Source organism: Agelaius phoeniceus, chromosome 14 (genome assembly GCF_051311805.1).
Source record: "Agelaius phoeniceus isolate bAgePho1 chromosome 14, bAgePho1.hap1, whole genome shotgun sequence".
Lineage (NCBI taxonomy): Eukaryota > Metazoa > Chordata > Aves > Passeriformes > Icteridae > Agelaius > Agelaius phoeniceus.
This window is the reverse complement of record NC_135278.1, coordinates 8506634-8526970: the sequence shown is the minus strand read 5'-3', so window position 1 is coordinate 8526970 and position 20337 is coordinate 8506634. Positions and strand designations below refer to the sequence as shown.

The 20337-nt window shown below is 37.1% G+C and overlaps 1 protein-coding gene across 8 annotated transcripts in view; it reads right to left on the bottom strand.

Moving 5' to 3' along the window:
* Nucleotides 1-20337, bottom strand: part of MTMR1 (myotubularin related protein 1) — a 38059-nt gene that overhangs the window by 14799 nt on the left and 2923 nt on the right. The window contains exons 2-14 of one of the 8 annotated variants that reach the window (XM_077185927.1): nucleotides 19785-19890; nucleotides 17269-17292; nucleotides 15033-15089; nucleotides 13602-13677; nucleotides 12750-12844; nucleotides 12437-12544; nucleotides 11937-12038; nucleotides 11164-11247; nucleotides 10425-10574; nucleotides 9506-9694; nucleotides 8356-8541; nucleotides 5592-5798; nucleotides 4510-4602 (exon numbers count right to left, since the gene is read on the bottom strand). In XM_077185927.1, the coding sequence (XP_077042042.1) occupies nucleotides 4510-4602; nucleotides 5592-5798; nucleotides 8356-8541; nucleotides 9506-9694; nucleotides 10425-10574; nucleotides 11164-11247; nucleotides 11937-12038; nucleotides 12437-12544; nucleotides 12750-12844; nucleotides 13602-13677; nucleotides 15033-15089; nucleotides 17269-17292; nucleotides 19785-19890 (1477 nt within the window). The remainder of the gene's footprint in view (nucleotides 1-4509; nucleotides 4603-5591; nucleotides 5799-8355; nucleotides 8542-9505; nucleotides 9695-10424; nucleotides 10575-11163; nucleotides 11248-11936; nucleotides 12039-12436; nucleotides 12545-12749; nucleotides 12845-13601; nucleotides 13678-15032; nucleotides 15090-17268; nucleotides 17293-19784; nucleotides 19891-20337) is intronic. The other 7 variants (XM_077185928.1, XM_077185929.1, XM_077185930.1 and 4 more) reach the window with 7 other exon arrangements.

Genomic DNA, 20337 nt, shown 5'->3' with positions numbered 1-20337 from the left:
TTCAACATGCAATGAATTGAATAATAAAGACTACTACACATACATTGTGCTTAACATTTAATTAAAACTTTTCTTTCACTTTCTACTCAAGTAAGTTACTTTTCTCCATTTCACCCTGAGTTTACCATCAGCTATATACAATAAGCCTTTAATCCCTCTTCTTCTGTATGGGAAAGTAAATCCTGTACATCTGAAATGAAAGAACTCTTATTCTCATGAGCACCATTAGGTGTTTTATTCACAAGCACAGGTTACCTGATATATTCTAAGACAAACAGTCAGAAATCTGAAAATATTTCTCCTAATCTGTAGAGCTCTAAAAATTCATAAAGGAAGAAATAACTGCAAAATGCATGGGCTGCTGCCCATTCAGATGGAAAAAGTCCTTCTTCCATCAGATTTTATGGTAAGACTACATGTGGCAACTGCTTGATGTGCCAAAATAACTTTGTGTCCAGTATGACAAAGGTAGCAAATTCAGACATGGAATGATAGACATTTAGAAGAATAACAAATTGAGAAGACTTAAGGAAAACTTAAGAAGTAGCATTTCTCTCATTAGCAACAAAGAGCATGAAAAACAGAATAATGTCTAGGACAAATGAAATAAACTTTGTGCATTCCCTCTAAAAGAGTGCATCTTCACTGAAGTCTAAAAGGCAAAGTTTTAGATTCAAAAGGCACAATTTCTTGTTATATGTAGAAATCTTAAGTCAATATTTCAGATGTGCAGAAAGCACAGTCTTAAGAGGACTGGTTTCTGTTTTGTGCCACTGAAGAACACTGAATACCTTGGCAAGTGCCTCAAGAGCTACTTAAAATGAAGATGACTCCTATAGTTAGGAGGAGTAACAGCAATTGGGACTGTGGGTGAACCAGCTGATCCAGAAATTCCTCTTCAGTGTCAGCTGTGATTTATGAAGGGCAAATGTTTATTCATGTTGAAAGTAAAGAGTTGAATAACACACAATGGGTGTGCTTGTATTAAACCCAGAAAGAGCTAAGTTTTAAACAATATTTCATAAAAAACAAGATTGATCTAAGACAAACACTGTAAAAGCATTCTCTTTCCAAGACTCCTCTAGTTAATACATACCATCTCTCAACTGAAAATTTGAGTAGGGAGATTATCAGCACCATGACACAGAAAATGAATGGGAGCCTTCTTATGACTCTGCTACAGATTGTGACTGTTCACCAGCACAGTGTGCTCACATTGGGGCTTCTCTTGCAAATCATGGGCTGTTATCAACCTCCTCACCATTTGCTTCTATAAGGCATAGAGGAAACTAAGATTCTCAAAATCTCTTTTTCAGTCATGTTCATAAGTTAACTACTTTTGAACTTCCTTCTCTCTAGGAAATCATGCCAAAACTTAATTACAAAACAATGATGTTAAAAACACAGCTATTACTTTAAGGAAGTATGAACAGAATTTGACAAGCAGGTGTGCTGAACCAAGTCAGGAGAAAATTCACTGGGTCTCAGATCTCGGCCTGCTGTGTCCAAACTCAAAGCAGCAATCAGATAGAGAGAGCAAAAATAATTTGCAAAGCATCAAAATGGTATTTGGAAAAACTTGGAAGACAAAGTGTCTCCTAGAGGGACTCTGTCTTTAACTGAAAGCATTTAATGAGCCCTGTCACATCAGGGCTCTGTGTTGTGACAGGTCCATACTAATCAGAGGGAGGCCGACGTGGCCACTATTCCAATCCAGTGAAGCATATTCAAAGTTCCATACATCAGTGGTTGCTCTCCAACTAGTTTATTAATAAGTGATAGCACTTTATTGAAACCCAGTCTTTGGATACAAGGGTTGTACTGTTGGGGCTGATGTATCAAGACTGCAGAGCTTCTATTACTGCTGCTGAAAAATCAGTGACCTAAAAATGCCTTTCTCTGTAGTTCCAAGCCTATTAGCGTCTGCCTGAAGATTCAGGTGGAAAAATTCCCCAAATGGAAATTTACTTCTTCTCAAATCCACTAATTATGAGAAAACACACAGGTCATTAAAATCTCCCACTTGTTGCTGTGGCAGTTGTTGGGGGTTTTTGTAAGGTGGCATAAAAAAAGAAATTATCTTGTTTAAGTCTGATGGTGAGAAGTGGCATTTGATTCAGAGACATGCAAAATACACTTCCTTTTTAATCAATGAACTTGTTCTGTACTACAGTAACTTTGAAACACTTGGCAGAACAACTGTGCAATGGACAATAATGGTTAACTGAACACTAGACAGAGGAACAGGGCACTGCTGAATCCAGTGAAAAATGCATCTACAGCAACAGCTGACACCCAGTAACAAACAGGATGAAACTTTCTGCTGAATTTCTACAGACCTTCCTCCTGTGAGGGTTCAGTGCATGAAAGGTAGGAAGTTAAACTGCAGGGCTACAGGCAGATTTTACAGTTCTGTTTCATTTTTAACCAGGCATCAGTATTTCATCAGCTCACATGTGGCCTTTGCAGTTTGACATCTGCTACTCAGTATCACCAGAATTTACTAACATAGGAGGGAAACCACTTCACCATAAGGTTTTTATTAAAATCTGATGTCAATGTACTTCTCTTGAGTTCTCTGCTATTTTATTTGTGTCATGAAGACCATAAACCCAAGGGAAAATATAAGGCTGTCAAAGCCTGTATTTCATGGTCTGAAGCTATCTGGATATTTGTATCTCAGTGGGAAGTTAGAGATTCTCTCAGTTAAGGTGACTGTTTTAAGAATGTAACTCTTAGACCCCAAAAGAGCCAATTTGCTTGCTTTTAGCCCATGCCCAAACCAGAGCCCTTACACCCTCCAGTCATTAACACTTAAGCTTACTTAAGCTTTGGAACATTTCACATATGTTTACCATGAATTCTAAAGCACAAAACTATCACTGTTTTATGAGCAAATGATCTACACAGTGATAAAATAGAATCCTGCTTTTCAAAGGTCTGTGTCAAGGTAATGACAGTCTTCACATCTATTCTCTAAGTGTTCAAGGCAACTGAAAAATTAAAATAAGTAGGCAAGAACTGTTCAAGAATAACTTTTTCTATTTTTTTTTTCCTGTACGACATTAATGATTTTTCAATGTCACTGCTGTTCAAGAGTTTCAGAACAATTTCTGGATCCAGGTTTTGAACAGATGTGGTATTGGCAAAATGTTTCACAGATTCCCCCTCTGCCCCCATCCCTTTCTCTTTTTTAAACTAGAGGCAACTAAACTGTTTATAGCAAGAAATAGGAGGCAGCAAGGGAGATCACAAAAACAGAAGAGGCTGCTCTCAATTAAGGATCTCCCCAGAGGACTTTTGTTCCTACCAGGTGTTTAGAACTGCTCCTCTTTGCTATTGTTATTAGCTTTCCTCTGAAAGAGGGACAGAATTTTTCATTTATTTTCTCCAGCCATACTAAACAGCACATTAATGCTGAAATATAGATACACAGAAAGTCTACAAGATCCCCTGGACAAGGGCCCAGTATAACAGCAGGGAACTTTCATAAAGCACCAAAGATGACTGTTTTGAATACAAGTTTTGGAAACTATGATCTAAGTTTTAAGAACCATGCTCAGAACAAGAAGACTAAGGTAAGAGATCTGGGAGTGCTAGGATCAAATGGAACCAGACTGTTACCCTCCTCCCTTCAAAACAAATCACATACTACAGAGACTTCAGTATAACAGCTTTTACCATAAAAGCACAGACCCATGTTGGGCTTCAAGGAGGTAAAAAAAAGGAAAAAAGAAAAGATAGAAGGAAAGGTAAAAACCAAAGGAGTCAAGCATCAAGAACTTCTAAATCACTTGGAAATAAAGCCTTCAGGTGAACCCATTTCAATAACTCCATTAAAGAATGGCAATATAAAACCATAAAAAAAGCTTAGGTTTTTGCTCATGGAGGCACAAATAAGGAAAATAAAGACTAAATCCACTCAATAACTTAACATTTCAGAACAAAAGTGAGAATCTAAATATTTTGGTATCTTAATAATCACTAATTTCAGAGATCTCCCCTGATCTAGAAGTAAGAGCAGCGATGGAAGTAAGAAAACTTATCAGAGAATAGGCCTGTGTGGTATAAATGCTGTCCTGTATACATAAGGATGAATATGTTCACATTTGAGACTTAGATAAAAGAACTCTCTACTACCCTCAGGTCACAATCAGCCCAGATTTTTGCTGTTATCTTAAGGACAATCTAAATCCATATGAACATTTACTCCACCAGTGAACACGCAACACAAATAATTTATTTCATCAACAACTCTTATTTATATAAACAGCAAACCCTTTGTAAGCCTGTTTTAAACAGAAAAAAATTTGGTTTCAAGACAAAATCTTTACTCTAGCTCCCTGTACCTCACTTTCAACAGAAATTCCCCTCTGCAGCCACAGAGCAACCAACTTCAGGTAAACGTGCTACTATTCTGTAAAGGAATGTGTTCTCCTCCACAAATTATGTTTCCAAGATAAAGATAAAGACTGATAGCTCATAGAAATGCACTCTTCAGCATCTTACCTGCCTTGTCATTTGCCAAACACAGTCAATGAACTGCAGGAAGATGGGAGATCTGTCAGCGTCCGCGTGATCATCGTCTCCATGTCCCACTCGCTGCAAGTCAGAGCACACTGATTTCAGCCTGGTCAGAGCACACTGATTTCAGCCTGGTCAGAGCACACTGATTTCAGCCTGGTCAGAGCACACTGATTTCAGCCTGGTCAGAGCACACTGATTTCAGCCTGGTCAGAGCACACTGATTTCAGCCTGGTCAGAGCACACTGATTTCAGCCTGGTCAGAGCACACTGATTTCAGCCTGGTCAGAGCACACTGATTTCAGCCTGGTCAGAGCACACTGATTTCAGCCTGGCCTGCAGCACCATCCCAACCCTGCAAAGCTCAGGAACTCTTCAATATGTTCCAGGAGTGAACAAGACAAGCAAGTCTTCCATAACATTAACCTGCATTTTTCAACTACTAAAAATGCCTCCCAATATTAACTTAGGGACATGCCTTCAGCATTTAGCAGAGCTGGAAAGCTCTACCAGTTGCTTCCCCATCTTCTACTGCAGAGCCACTGATTTCTACCAGTGGGTGAAACTGGTAGGAATTTATTAAGACTGAACTGAAAAAATGGTTATTCTATATCCACCTGTCATAACTACATGCCATTTCTACTAAATAATCCTAAGAGTCAGAGCCCACAGACTGTCATAACAATTTATTCTAATTCCCCACTAACCCATGTGTTAAATAAACACTTGAACCTTAAATCAGAGTAATAACTCCAGCCATTTTACACTTTAGAAACCTTAACTGTTTTCCTTGGTTTTCCATAACATAAGTTATAATCCCTCATTCTCATAAAAAAGCCATATGACTTTTTCTCACCATTGCACTCAAACCACTTCATTTTTATTTACTTTATATTATACATCACATAGAGGTTTCTGGTTAAAAATGAATGGGTCACAGTTCTCTGACACACTCAGACCATTAAAAAGACACCAGAGACAATAACTAAAATGCAGCAGTGAAAAAACTGCTATTCAAAGTAAAAGTCCTGAAGGTGACAAACTGCACACTAAATTTTCCAGCTTACCATTGCAAATCGGTGTCCAAAACTTATCCATTCTTTCTCTACAAGCACTTCAAAGCCCTTGATGGTTCTGTAGTAGCTGTCCAGCATGAGCATGGCCAGAGCAGTGAGCTGGGCAGTCCGGTCCCAGCCATCACTGCAGTGCACCACTACAGAGGTTTTACCAGATTCAATTTTATCTGCAATTCTTACTGCTCCAGCAAGAAGCATCTGAAACAAAAATGAAGAAACAAGTGTATTAAATACTACCAAAACTTTATTAAAAAAAGAAAATATTAAGATTTTATACTCTTTAAGTCATTATGTTTTAAAATTTCAGGTTAATTACATAATCATCCTGATGACAATACTTTAAATTAGAGATTTCCAAACAGTGGTGTGCATGTTCCTAGAGGCACAAACACTGCACTCCCTTGTTCAGACAGAGAGCTTACCAGCTCCCCATTACTAGCAGCACATAACAAATGAACCTGGAAATCCCTTCTCTAAATTAATTGATATTCTGTATTATGATGAAAAGACACAAATACTGTAATCTATTCCAAAGGCTGAAGTTTCGAGGTTTTCAAAAGTTCATTTCACATTAATCAATCCCTCTATCTTGCTCCATTTTCAAGTTCAACTGAAACTACTGAGTTGAGAGAAAAGGACAAAGCATCCAGCTAGTCTGTACCAAAACACAACCCAAACAAACCCAGAAACCCCTGGCTGGGAGCCAGTTCTGATTTGTTGCTGCATGAAGTATACATGATATTCAGCTTCTGAGCTGACCATCAACAGCCTGCATTTGGTATTATGGTAGAACTGAAGGATTCCAGAGGGGAAGTATCAAGAAACAACACATAAGTGTCCATGAGAGAACAGGGTTTGTGGTATGAACTAGTTAACTGCCAGTTATTTCAGTTAGAAAGCTCTATTGCATTAATATTAACATAGTTTGGTCTTCAATAAAAGCAGAAAACAAATCTATTTAACATACAGGTAGGCAATAGCTTGCTTTAAAGAGAACACAGATGCCTCTGAAGGAAAACAGCTGGAAATAAACAACAGAACAGGTACAGGAAATGAGCAGGGAATGGGAGACAGAAAACACATTTACTATTAATTCAGCAGATATCTGTGGAGTGTGTGAAGCACTTTATTCCACTTCGGTGAACAGCCTTTAGAAAACAGCTTCCTCTACAAATTTATTATTCTTTACAGATTTTTCAAAACTTGGTAACCATCACAGTATTTCAGTTAGGGCTCCTAACAAATAACTGGCTTTGGACTAGTTTACAAAATGAGAATTGAAAAATAATTAATACCACAAGTTCTACCCTCAGACAGAAAATACTCCAGGTATGCAATAAGCACCAAGTGCCTCTACTCATGTTGTTATTCCTGTCTGCACACACAGAGTTACTGGTGCCTTCACTCCTAGGCCATGTCTGGAGCACTGTGGGTGCAGGGTTGGAAGGTGAGTTTCCAGTAATGCATTGCATTCAACTGGGACACAGCCACACTGCTTTGAGCCCAGAAAACAGCAGATGTGTTTAGAGTAAAGCTGTGGAGTGTTAGTGCTACAGCAAGCTAAATCAAAAGGCAAAGAACTCTTGGAAGAAATCTCAGAGAGACACTATCAACACTGTTAACACAATAATGGCAGCCTTCAAGGAATCAGCCTGCAGTTTCTGCTGTCAGACCATTAAAGTGAAACAGCATGTAAGGGACAGATCCATGAAGAATGTCATACATGCATCAACTCTTCAAAATCATTTAAATGACATTTCCAGTTGCTATTCTGACACGGCCTGATCCAAGAACCCCACCAGAGTCAGTGGCAATGAAAGGTGACCACAAACACAAAACACACAATTGTAAAAGGCCAGGCTGATAAAAAAAGCATCCCAGATACTCAATGCTGTTAGAATGAGATTCCCAATGCTGTTTCAAATAGTTCAAATTCAAGCAAACAAAAAAATTACACTGTTCCCAAAATATAATTAAATTTGGCTCCTAATTTCGTGTTTGCTCCCTCTACTGGCTCTGCTGCAGTTGTCAGAGACTGCTTAACAGTCAAACTAATGAATGATCCCAAACATGTTTTGCATGAGTGACATTTGAGCCAGCTGCTAATAAAACAAATTACACTCCATCCATATTATTCATAAACAGAGGATTAAATGTGGTAATGAAATAATCTACTCTACAATAATTTCAAAGGTTAGTGAAACTGACTGTAAAACTGAGTGTGGTAGTGATTTATTTTAATATTATGTTAAATAATAGGGCAGATGATAATCTGATAGATCAGTGGTTACAAACAGCTCATGAAAATGTAGGTGCCCATCACAAGAACTGTAACATTGCACAGAGGGAAGGAAGGATGAGAAAGACTGTGGAATTCACAGTCAAGTTCTTTTGGCAGTGGCTCAAATATACTCTGAAGTTCCCAGTGCATTCTTCCAAACAAGAGGGATAATCCTGGACTGCCCACAAACATTCCTTCTCAAGAAAATAAAACACAGCAGTAAATATGATACTGTATTGCTTGGAATTAACTCACTATCTCCCAGTACATAAAACTAGAAATACTATGTTATTATGGCATGCTTAAAATGCTGCATTCTAAGTGATTATTTAAAAATTACACTTTTTCACAAGATTCTTCTGATTAAAACAACATGCTTGAGTTTCAGCATTATTTTAGCAATATTTTCAGAAGTGCAAGTTAAAAACATGGTTTAAAAAAAGTAATTGACTTTTCACACCAAAAGCATTTTACCCTAATATATTCCAGCCAGTGTGTGGAGTCCACGTTTGACAGCCACCGAGTCTCATCAATAGTAGGATAAACAATTTCTTTCAGTTTCCTCAGGGATTCTCTCATGACATGGATATTGTGAATCTCCAGAAAGACCAGCTCTGCATTTGGGTAGGCACTTTCACTTTCATATCCTCCACCTTTAGCCTGTCATTCAAAAGGTAAAAATACACAATGAGAAGAACACGTATAGGACGTCAGTATAAGATAGAGAGAGTTTTTTATTCAAGTTTCAGAATTTTCTGAGAGAGGAGATTATTTTAGTGCTGATAAAAAAATATTTTTGGCTTCTGGTTTTCTAAAAAAAAAAAAAGGAGTTTTTTTAGGTGAAAGAAATTCTAATTGCAACAGGCTACATTTGATAATACATCCATATACCTTCACTGCTTTATTAATGAAAGTTTTGGTCTTCTGTGAGCTTTGTTCCATAATTGCTCAGCTATATCTGTGGGTCTGTCCTTCAGCTCATGCTACAGCCAAGATCTGAGGTCACCATTTGTGGTATTTTCTGGGTCCCCAGGACAAAGGAGGAATTGAGAATCTGACTCCATGCTCTTAGAAGGCTAATTTATTATTTTATGTACTTATATTAAAGAATGCTATACTAGAACTATACTAAAGAATAGAGAAAGGATACAGACAGAAGGTTACAAAAGAATGATAATGAAAACTCGTGACTGCTCCCAGAGTCCCAACACAGCTGGACAATGATTGGTCATTAAGTCAAAATAATTCATATGAAACCAATGAAACAATGAAACAACCACCTGTTGGATAAAACAATCTCCAACCACATTCCAAAGCAGCAAAACACAGGAGAAGCAATCAGATAATTATTGTTTTCAATTTTCTCTGGAGCTTCTCAGCTTCCCAGGAGAAGAAATCCTGGCAAAGGGATTTTTCAGAAAATATGACAGTAACAATCTCTTCATGCTGCCTTTGATTCCTGCCAGCCTTTCTAAAATGGTACAAGCAACTTACCTTCCTGCCCTCTTTAGGCACCCTCTCTTATCTCTTTTCAACAACAGATTCTCCACATTCTGATATCTGGCTCAAGCTTCAGCCTTGTGATAAGGCTGATGAACTAATGCCAGTTATGATAGAAACCTACCTTGTTTGTATCTGCAACACTATTCTGCCTGGCATCAAAGATGATAAGTTTATGTGACTGAGCATTGGCATCCATAATTGTCTGCAAATATTTTTCATCTTCCTTGCAACGTTTATCATTTGGGCCAACTGACGGCTGGCTGCATCGTGTTATCGTTGCCTGACTCTCAGGATGAATCCAGGACAACACCTGGAACAAGAGACAATGATTTCATTTACTACACTACTGTAAAAGCAGCAGGCCAGAGAACAACCAGACAATCACTTTGCTTATCTGGCATTATTTCCTGGCAAATCAACAAATCCAAGTTTAAGGACAGGCTGATGCAAAAACATATTGACAGCACACTAGCACTGACTGCTCATCCCAAATCTGAGCCTGAAATACAGAGTGATTCTATCTTAGCTGTTATTTCTAACAGCAACTAAGCCTGTATTATTCTAATTGGAAAAAAAAGGGCAATGGAGGAATAAAATCTGCTTCCACGTGGAAGAATATGGATCTATATACTACCTTGCTAAGCATGAAAACCATCACAGTTTAACAGATTTAAAGTGGTTCTCATGCCACCTTGTCTATTCTCAAGCAAAGCACTATGGCTATGACACATTCTACTCCAATTAAGAACACAAGCTGATACATGCCAGAGCATGAGATACCATTGTGGCCTAGAAGTGCTAATCCAAACAAAAAACTCAGTACATAGCACAATAATTGTGCAATTAAACTCACACTTGAGTTGCTCCCTTCAGTTCTAAACCCATGAAGTCTAATTCTTCTTTCTTTTCCCCACTCCCCAACTCAGGAAGGAAGCCATCCCACTGTTGTTTAAAAAACAAAGCCTAAAAGAACACTAATAATTTTTTAAAAGCTACAAATTTCTAGAACACTTCTATTCTCTTGTACAAATTTCACTTACAGGAACTCTCCCTTTTGCTCTAAATGCTGCCACTTTTGAGAGGTCATCGTCCTTCACACTGGTTGGCACAACAAGAACAGCAGGGTATGTATCACAGAGCTCATAGGTGCTGTTAATTTTGGATATTTTCCAACTCTCATTGGGCAAGCCCTGTGTGGAAACAAAACAATCTTGCATTTTTCAGGTTAGACCTTTACATATCTCACTTTGGGGCAAAGAAAAATTTTATGTGCTGCATGCTTTTAAAAAAAAAGGCATGCCCACTTTTTTCTTTTTTTTTAATAAGCTATAAACTTAGGTCTTCATGCTGAAACATAAACCAGTGGAAGTCTTTATACTAAACTGATAAGGAAAATAACCATATTGAAAATGCAGATTTAAAATTACAAACTCCAGTTACTCTTCTGTTTAGTGATGTTTATTCAAATTCAATTTTTTGTAACACCTGTGTTTTGCAGAAACAGCACATGAAAAATGTGGATTTCAGAACCATGTTAAGTTAGACCAATTCACCCAAGTACTCAGCACCTGTATCTCCATCAACTTTAGCAGGTGCTCAACACACTCAAACTCAGGCCACTTGCATTTTATTATCTAAACATGAGCTGCAGACAGTCAGTCTATGTAGCAAGAGCTACATAGACTGAAAATGTTGAGTTTTCTGTAACATTTTTTCTTTGTTTAAATGGCTCTGGGGGAGATGGAGAAAAAAAAATACACCAATTATTCTATAACTTACCTGCCTCTTATATTCTGCCATTGGATCATACACTTTCCAGCCATTAACAGCAAACTTTTCTTTATAGCTGAATGCAAAAAGAGGCTAAAAACAACAAAACAAAATCATAAATTACTGCCTGACAGGTTGTAAGCACAGTAACTCCAAAACAGTCAACACTCCAGTATTTCAAATCTCAAGCAGACATAACACCTTCAGTCAAGACTGGAACACACTGAGCTAGAAAAAAGATAGTTTTTTCCATTAAGTATGAGTTCCATTAAGCATGAGTTTAAAGTTCAAAAAACCAACATAGGAAACAGAAAATTGAAGTTACTTGCCTCTGATCACACAACACATCAATGGAAATGTCAAGATTAGAAAATTGGTTTCCTACCTCCCAACAAGTTCCTTACCCACAGAAGCAAATGAAATAGAAATCTGCAGCTAACCAGTAACAGCACTAATTGTACCTATTTGTTGTATTACACAGAACTTCTAGATTTAATTAGCTACTGCAGAAAATAAGAGTCAACACATACATATTTTTAATCAGCAACATTAGGCAAACCTAGATCTCAAGGGTTATGCATAAATTAACTTCACCAATAGCAGACACAGCTGTGTTTGATGAATTAATGTAAAAAGCACACAGGGTCAGAGTGGCCTGCCCTCTCTGCAACACATTTTATGAATCCACACTTCCAAGTTTGTTATACAGCCCTTGTATTTCCTCCCCTACACTTTCCCAAAAGAGGAGAGCCAGGACAGCCTCTCTCCATCTCAAGACTTACCAGCCCATTAGAAACAGGAAATGCACGTGTTACAAGGTTTTCAAAGATCTCCAGTCTGTTCTGCTCTTCCTGTTTATAGGCCAGCCGCAAATTTCTCATATCCTGTCAGAAATAAGTTAGTTTTACTCTATGATAAATTAAAAAAAAGAAAAAGCAGTTTTAAAACATTTGATTGAATGAAGGCATCTATGGAACACTAAGTCACTGACATCATCTAACCCCCAACAGAAGAGAGCTGTGTAAGCATTCATGAGATAACTAGGACTGTCAGTAGAGATGCTTGATATAAAAATTTCCACTTTTCCTTTGAATTCACTCTTCAGACAAAAGGCAGAAGTGTTTAAGACTGCAAGTATCATAGAGGAATTGAAATAAATGACGCACGATTCAAATACAGGGAACTGATCAGACAGAAAAACAGCACACAGGCTGGCAGATTCTTCTTACAGAAAAATGAAATGAAAATAATTTACTATTAATAAATCTCTACCATGCCTTACCTTGCAAACTATTTCTATACCACAAGAATTGTCTCCATGGCTCTGTACTCCAATTTTTTCCACCCTACTTATAACTCCAAGGGGAACATCAACAACAAAAGGTGGATCCTGAAATTTGTATATAAAACAAATAGATGTTACTACATGAGAAGAAATACAAATTACTATTATTCATGTGTGTTTCATTAGAGCCAACAGCAATTCCAGTTTAGTAAACTGCTGTGAAACATCACATGGAACTTGTCACTTTCTGAAATCTACTTCAGCAACATTCCTACCTGAAACTACAGGCAGATAGATGGTGAAGTCTTACCCTCTCAACACTTTTGATAAACATTCTGAAGTCCGTCACTGTGAGCGTACCACTGACTGCTCCCATAAATGGACAGATATACATCACGTCCTTAGCTGGAAAACAGATCATTAGAGCTTTGTTTTACTATGATGGACATTGGTTGCATAACAGTCTGTTTTCACTTGAAACTCACAAGATTTTGGCAGCTCCATAAGATTTTGATGCCTGACCTCTTTAGGAAAGTCTATTTTTGCAGAGTTGTCTTTATCTCAACAATGAAAGGAATCAAATTCCTCCCCTGCTGCTCCTGAGCACTTGGGGCAGGCAGGTCCCCAGCAGGTACCCCAGGTGCAGAGCAGCCACACTCGCCCCAAAGACAGAGCATCCAAAGTGGCAATTACTGATCCACAGGCACCCAATCTCCAAGTAATTCAGTTCTATGCCCATAGCTTTGTATTCTTTCCTAGCCAAGTACTGCACTGCTAGCACAGAGCTTGCTGTCACATGCCACAGTGAAATAAATCCCACTAAGTACCAGAAACTAAGCTCACCATAACTTCATCTTTTTTGAAGAATAGAATTTTGAATCTATGATATATCCTTAGCACGTCTAAGCAGAAATACAATACATACATCCCTATGGAACAAAAAATCCTTAGGAAAAGAAATATTATCTATATGGAGGCAAGTCATCCTCTGGATCTGACTTCTCCTTCCTACACTTGGATTTACAAGACAAAGAAAAGAAATCCACATCTAATTTTAAGTGGCAATAAATGAAGTAAGAAAAGTCAAAAGGAAGTCATATTCTGTTTTTAAATAAACCAGCAATTTAACAGTATTCAGTGCAGCACTCAGTGGTACACTTACCAATAACTTTGATTGATTCTCCAGGAAAAAGTGGAGCCTCTTCCATCTGTGCCAGTTTGTTTCCATCCCGCAGTGCCTGGCAAAAATCCAAAATCATGAGTAAATCTCACTCTCCATCTGTACCACATCGATATATTTTGATGTAAAGTGCTTTTACTACCAGATTACTGGAACACAAGAAGTGTGTCTTTTTTAAAATCACACAACTGTACTAAACAGTACCACAGTAAAAGAAAAAAACAAAAAACCAACCAAACACAAAACTAAGTATTATAAATTTAACACAGACATACAAGTTAGTTACATATTAGTAACAAAGCATTCATGCAACAATTAGTTTCACATGCTAGCTATATATAGCATACAAAAATATGAACAATAAGATCAGCCCAAATTATTAATTAATAATTTGTTAGTGTTTTGCTGAATGCAGGTATTATTTGGGGTATTTTATCTGTTTGAGAACATTTTAAAGCTCTTTTGTTTTTTTAAAAATTCTAACGCTGCTTATTTAATATTTGAGTATTTTTATCTGAGAGAATTATATGGCAGAAACTTTATTTAAAGATTTTAACTTTGTGATTTTGATAGTAAGAAGCACCCCACAATGCTCTATTTCAATCAATACCTTACTAAGAGTGCCACAGGTTATGGAATAGGTCGACTATAGGAATTTTGGATCCAGATGGTCAGATTAAGAATGAAGTAATAACAAAATATAGAAGGACAATTAGCAATTTTAAAATAAGAGTTAGTTAAATAAATTTTCATTGAGGTAAATGGCTTCATTGCTGAATGATACATGATGGATCCTTTGCTGGCAGCTATGATTTACAATGTACTAAAGATTGTAATAAAGCATAAAACAGTTTGTGGGACTGTTAAGGACCATGTAATAAAGTGATCTGTCTCAGGTCAAAATGATGAGACATTAGGGTCTCAATTTTTTACATTCTGAATGAATATAATGGGGTAACCTGTTACAATAAACAAGTAATCCTCCCCTTGTATTGCAGCTCTGATCCACACAGAAGTAATTGGCAGGATCTCTCTGCTTCCACACTGACTACCCCAAGGTCTCCCTAATAAATAATTTCTAAAAATATTTCAGCTGATCTCCGGCTTCAGATTTCCTTGGAAAATTTTGGAATTTTACATTCAGCAGTCAATCACAAAAAATAATGTGCAGAGAAATAGCCAGTGCTTATAAACTGAGGGTGGATGTGCTCTGTAAGCCAGGCTTATGTTCAGTATTATATTTTAGACTACATGACCTTACAAGAAAACTCTGTCTGGCACATAACCAGTTACAACTAAATGCTTTCTAGGGCTTCTCTTGAGTAAGAAAAGTAAGATTTGTATGCAGTGTATGAGTACTACTTTATAGTACCTTGCTACATAGTTAATGAATGAAAGATGAGTAAAACTTGCCACCTGATCAGGTTCTGCTTCAGAATGATAGCCATTGTGTCCATCCTGAATCTCCTGCTTTGCATGAGGCAGCAGTAGGGCAAGAGAGAAGTAACAGCAAAAAAATTGCAGACAACAGGTGAAAGGACAGAATCTTATCTTTTTTTTGTTTCCCTTTTTAAAATTTCCTTAAAAAGACAGCATATACTTTAACTCCAGTTTAGCTTTCCAAAATCTTCCACTCCCGGCACACACTACTTTCCACAGAAGGGAATCCAAGCTGTTAGCACCATCCCTTGAATGTTACTTGGCATAACACAAAGTGAAAAATTTACTCCCTTTTTCACAAAAGAGTCAGTGCTGGTAGATAAGAACATTGAAGTATGTACTGTCTTTTTAAGACAAATAACCTTACAATGAAGAAAATTAATTTCAGTATGCCACATGCTTATCAATAGAAGAAATTGAGTACAACTTGCAATGGCAGCATTATGGGAAAACTCATGCAATCTTTTACAGAAAAAAATAGATTGACATCAAATAGAAGTACCTAGACATTAAAAAAAAAAAAGCTTTGCTGTGTAAAACATGTTGTAATTGAACTCTCAATCTTATAGTTTTACATATCTTTCTAGCAAATTCTATGTTGTTGTTTGAAACTTGGCCAGTAACTTTACAGAAACTAAAATTACTACTCATAGCAAAATATGCAAACAATTCACATTTTCATGGCAATTTATTTTTGCATCATTGGCAGCAAATCCTGAACATTAGTTCAACTTCCTTAATAAACATAAGGTCCTTTTGCACACTGGAGAGAAGCACAAATGTCACTGGGTCAGCTGAAGGAATTATTTTAACATGTTCAGCCAAAAATGTTCTTCCGTCTTCTTCCTTTAGCAACTGGAGAGAAGCTGTGCTCATGACAGTCTATTGCTCCCAGTTCAAATGCAAAGAACCCACTTGGTCAGACTGGAAAATCAGCCTCAGTCTAAATTTACAAGTGTTGTTAGAAGTCAATTTTTCTTTTTACAGGATTTCTACAAGAAACCCTCAAGAACAAGCTTAGAAAAAGGACTTCAGATAATTTGAACTCTACATGAGTTAAAAAAGTTGCATGTAATTAAAAAACCTTTTCAAGTTATAATGTTACTAACATTTTGATATGGGTAGAATTCTGTCATACAGAAATTACTTAAATTTCAGATTATAATTATGTTGTTTCTGAAATCAAAGAAAAGTAGACACTGTGATCTCTGGAAGAAAACCAGCAGGACAATGAGCAAATACACCAAAAAATTGAAATATATGAAAGACAAAGAAGCAGAGCAGACCATTCAAATATCAAAGCCTTTACACAGAACTGGGAACAACTGAACAAAACCACTTTTTGTTACTCAACTAAGACCAATTATTTGAAGTGCTGTCTATTCAAAAGAAAAAAGATATGAATTTGTGGTTTTGTATGATTGGACTAAACACATAATTTTTAAATAGGTAAACAACAGATGAGAAAAAGAAACCATTCAGACTTCATCTCTTGGTTTCAGACTGAACAAGAGGTCTTTGTTTGAATCAAAGTGTTGGACACATTTCATGAACAATGTCAGAACACTATCCAGATCATTTCTCACTCCATAAATGTTACCAAGAGAGAGGGGCAAGAAAACAAGGCATGCCCTTTTTAATCTTCAATGGACAATGGGCAAGCCCTGGTCTCAAAATTATCATTAAAAAGATGTAGGTCATTGCACTAGTGCCTAACTTCAAACCTAACTTTCAATCCTATTACAGCTTGGTAACAACTAATTTAAAACAAGTACAAAGGCAAAGCATGAATTTGGAACTTACTTAAATAGGACAGACACAGACAAAATGCTTTTACCACTGGTATTCTTTAGCACAGACATGTTAGAGCTGCTAACACAGTACTCTGCAGTCTGAAGCACGTAAACCTGAATTGCAAGCATCCATTTTGTCAAAATTAATGTAATAAAACTGAAGTTAGTATTGCACATTCATAAAATAATTTTAAAATATTGCTCTCTTACATACTGACTTTCATTGCTCACGAAAAGATTGTAATGTATATAAAGCATTTTTGTGGCAAAGAAGCTGTTGCACTGCATAGCAAAATGGCCTGACTGGTTCATAAAACCATTAATGAGGTAAAGAACGCTTGACACACCAAGATCTCACACAGCACAAGAGACACACAGGTAGGAGGCTGTTCACTGCTAGCCAAAGGTAATCTTACCCGTATTACTGGCCTCCTGTACACCTGTTAGTTAAAATATAAAATATTATCCAGTCAAACACATGGATGTGATTTGTTAAAGATATTATATCTTATTTCACCAGATTTTCAAAAGAACTCTACTCCCAAACATTTGAATTATAGCTGGGTTTTGAAAGAACAAACCAAAACTATGTAGAACTAATAACTCTCATTTGCAGATTTTTTGGTCTAAAAAAAAATCTCAGCCACTTGATTTTAGTGATGTAACAAATTCCAAGCTCTTTGAAAACATTCATTCCTAATCACCCTTTTATCCTGCTACACTGTGCTATTGTTAAAAGAGAAGAAAGAGCCTGGTAATCCTTCTAGGTGGAAGACAATAAGCCTGCACTAACAACCATGAAGGAGAGGCACCAGACCTTTCAGAAAAAGACAACTCCTCTCAACTTCTGAAGGTGTTTGTAGCCAGCAGCTACAATCGGAGCCATTTTCATTTATATGAGCCCCTCATTCACGAACACTCTGCAGGCAGAGCATGTGTCAGAGAAGACACATAGAGCAGAGCTCAGCTCATACTGAGATCACTGCTGCTGCAGGGTTTAGCAAGCAAGAGCTCCCCCAGTGCTCTCCAGTTCTGACCATTCCATTAGCTGCCCCCTTGCTTCCCTCCCCCCTGGTAAGCAAAGTCACATAAGAGTAACGTGAGTAACACTGCTAGATACAAGAATCTTTATATTTACCTGGTTTTGCAAGCATATTAATTTAAACAATAAAAAAAGAAAGAATAAAGCAATGAGTTCCTGGTAAATCCAGCACAAACTAACAGAACTGCCTGACCAGTTCCAGAAGCAAACACACACATCTGACCTGTTCTGAAGGCTCTGAGTTGTAAGATAGTCTCTAAATGCAGCAATTCGAGGTAACCAAAGGTAGTGAAGACCCAGGAAAGTGCATCAAAAGAGAAAGATGTCTCAAAGGAAAACTGAGCTTTTCATGTGTGGATTCCACAGTAATAATGAACAAACACAACCTGTTAGTGGTACTGAGTAAGCAACTATAAAAAATTCCATCACATTATATACAAATATGGGATTTCAAATCACAGCAATGCAATGATGCCGAATACAATTTATCCACAAAAAATTCTTCATTTAAACCATCAGGCTTAAATCCTTTTCTTTCATTTCTCAGAGACAGAGAATGAAGTAGAATTTTAATTAGGCCTTAAAATATTTATTCCTGTTAAATAATATCTGAGATGAGTTTGGTATAGAGATGGAATTTATTCAAAATTAAACAGTGCTCTTCATTCCAGAGGAATGCACTCTACTCAGAGATAAACTGAACACCAGGCTTACACACATGGATTTTACTAAAATGAAATCCTTGGCAAATACAACATCAACAGATACAATGAAGGTTTCCCACAGTGTTTTACCAAAAAGGATGGCCTTGACCGGGAGCAAGCATTTGCAGTTCAGCTGCTGTAGTATGGGAGAGCTACTCTTTACAAACTGCTGACTGTGCCAACTGTGAAACTCTGTTGAGGTTGAACTTTTAATCACACTACAGGCAAAAACATTTTGTGGACTCATCTCAGACTCAGGGTGAGTCTGACCTGCTGTCACTCAACCTAAAACGTGCTGTTTCCAGACAACATCCTTCATAATCACAGAGCATATGTGAATTAAAATCAAGCTAAAACAAAACAAGAGAAAGACATAAAAACTTTCCAGTGGCCATTCTCTATGAACAATAAAACTGTTACAAATCTAGGAAGTAAAAGGGATCTAAACAGCAGCAAGTTGGGCTTCTTAAAGGGAATTGAAAAACATGGGTAACTTTTGTCACGTTGCGAGAGGAGAAAAACTGCCCATGCTCCATTCCTGACAGCTGAGCTGAATGGCTGCATGAAGGGAACAGGCAGTGAGGGTGAAAGAACAGGGGCACAAAAGCACAGTGGAACTCAGAGAAACCATACTGTGCAGTCATTACCTTTGTGACAAGAATGCTGCTGGGAGGGAATGAAAAAGGTGACTTGTTTGTTTGATGTTAAATTCTGTGTCTCTGGAGAAACCCCATCAAAAATGATACTCAACTATGTTCCCTACACAGTAACAAAGACATTAATTTATTTTTTGTGGAATCTGAGGAGCTCAATTCTGCACTCTGAATAACACACACCAGAAACCGTTTCAACCTATAACTATAATCTACTTTACTAATTATTTTACAGAGTAATCAAAAGAAAAGACAACTCACTTTTGATGTTTTATTCAAAACATTGACTTCTAAAATTTTCTTTCACTTCTCTGTTAATTTTTATTCTCTAGACTTCAATGGCACTATTCTAAATGTGGAGGAAAACAGGAAGCAAATTCAAGAGACTCCTATGGATAATGAGATGTTTCTAGTTCTGAAACACTCAGTGATCACTCAAGTACTTACCATTGGCTAATCAAGATAGCAAGGACCTTCCCCATCTTCCACTCTTGTATCTTAAAACAAATCAATGCATTCTTCAAGTCACTTACCCTGTAGTCTCTGGACACACCCTCTGATGGGACAGACCCTGAAATCTGACTCGAAATGGTTGCAGCTATCAGCTGTTTACACCATTCCACGTGGGATCCAGTTGGGCTACAAAACCAAAAATTTAAAGTTATTTAGCAGTAATTCAAAATGTGTACTTTGAACAGCACAGATCCAGAAAGCAACACTGTAAATGATCAATAACATCATAAAACTTCGTTTGCTTTGTGGGCAGAACAAAACTATTTTATTACTCAAATTACATAAAAGAATTTTACTAGACCATGTCAGAGACACAGAGCTGCCAGGAAGTTAAAAGTGAGGTTAGGGTCCTAGGAACTTAAAAAATGTTCTGCTCCTTATCCAGTGTAATTTTTACCATTCACATGCTTCTTTCTTAAATCCATCCATGGAATGAGTTTGGCCAAGTAACAGGAAACTCCTTATATTGTCCTTATAAATATGTCCTGATTATTCTGTAAAGCCTCAGAATTAAATTTCTTTGTGCTAGTATTAAAAAAAATTAAAGTATGCTAATGTTGTATTCTATATTAA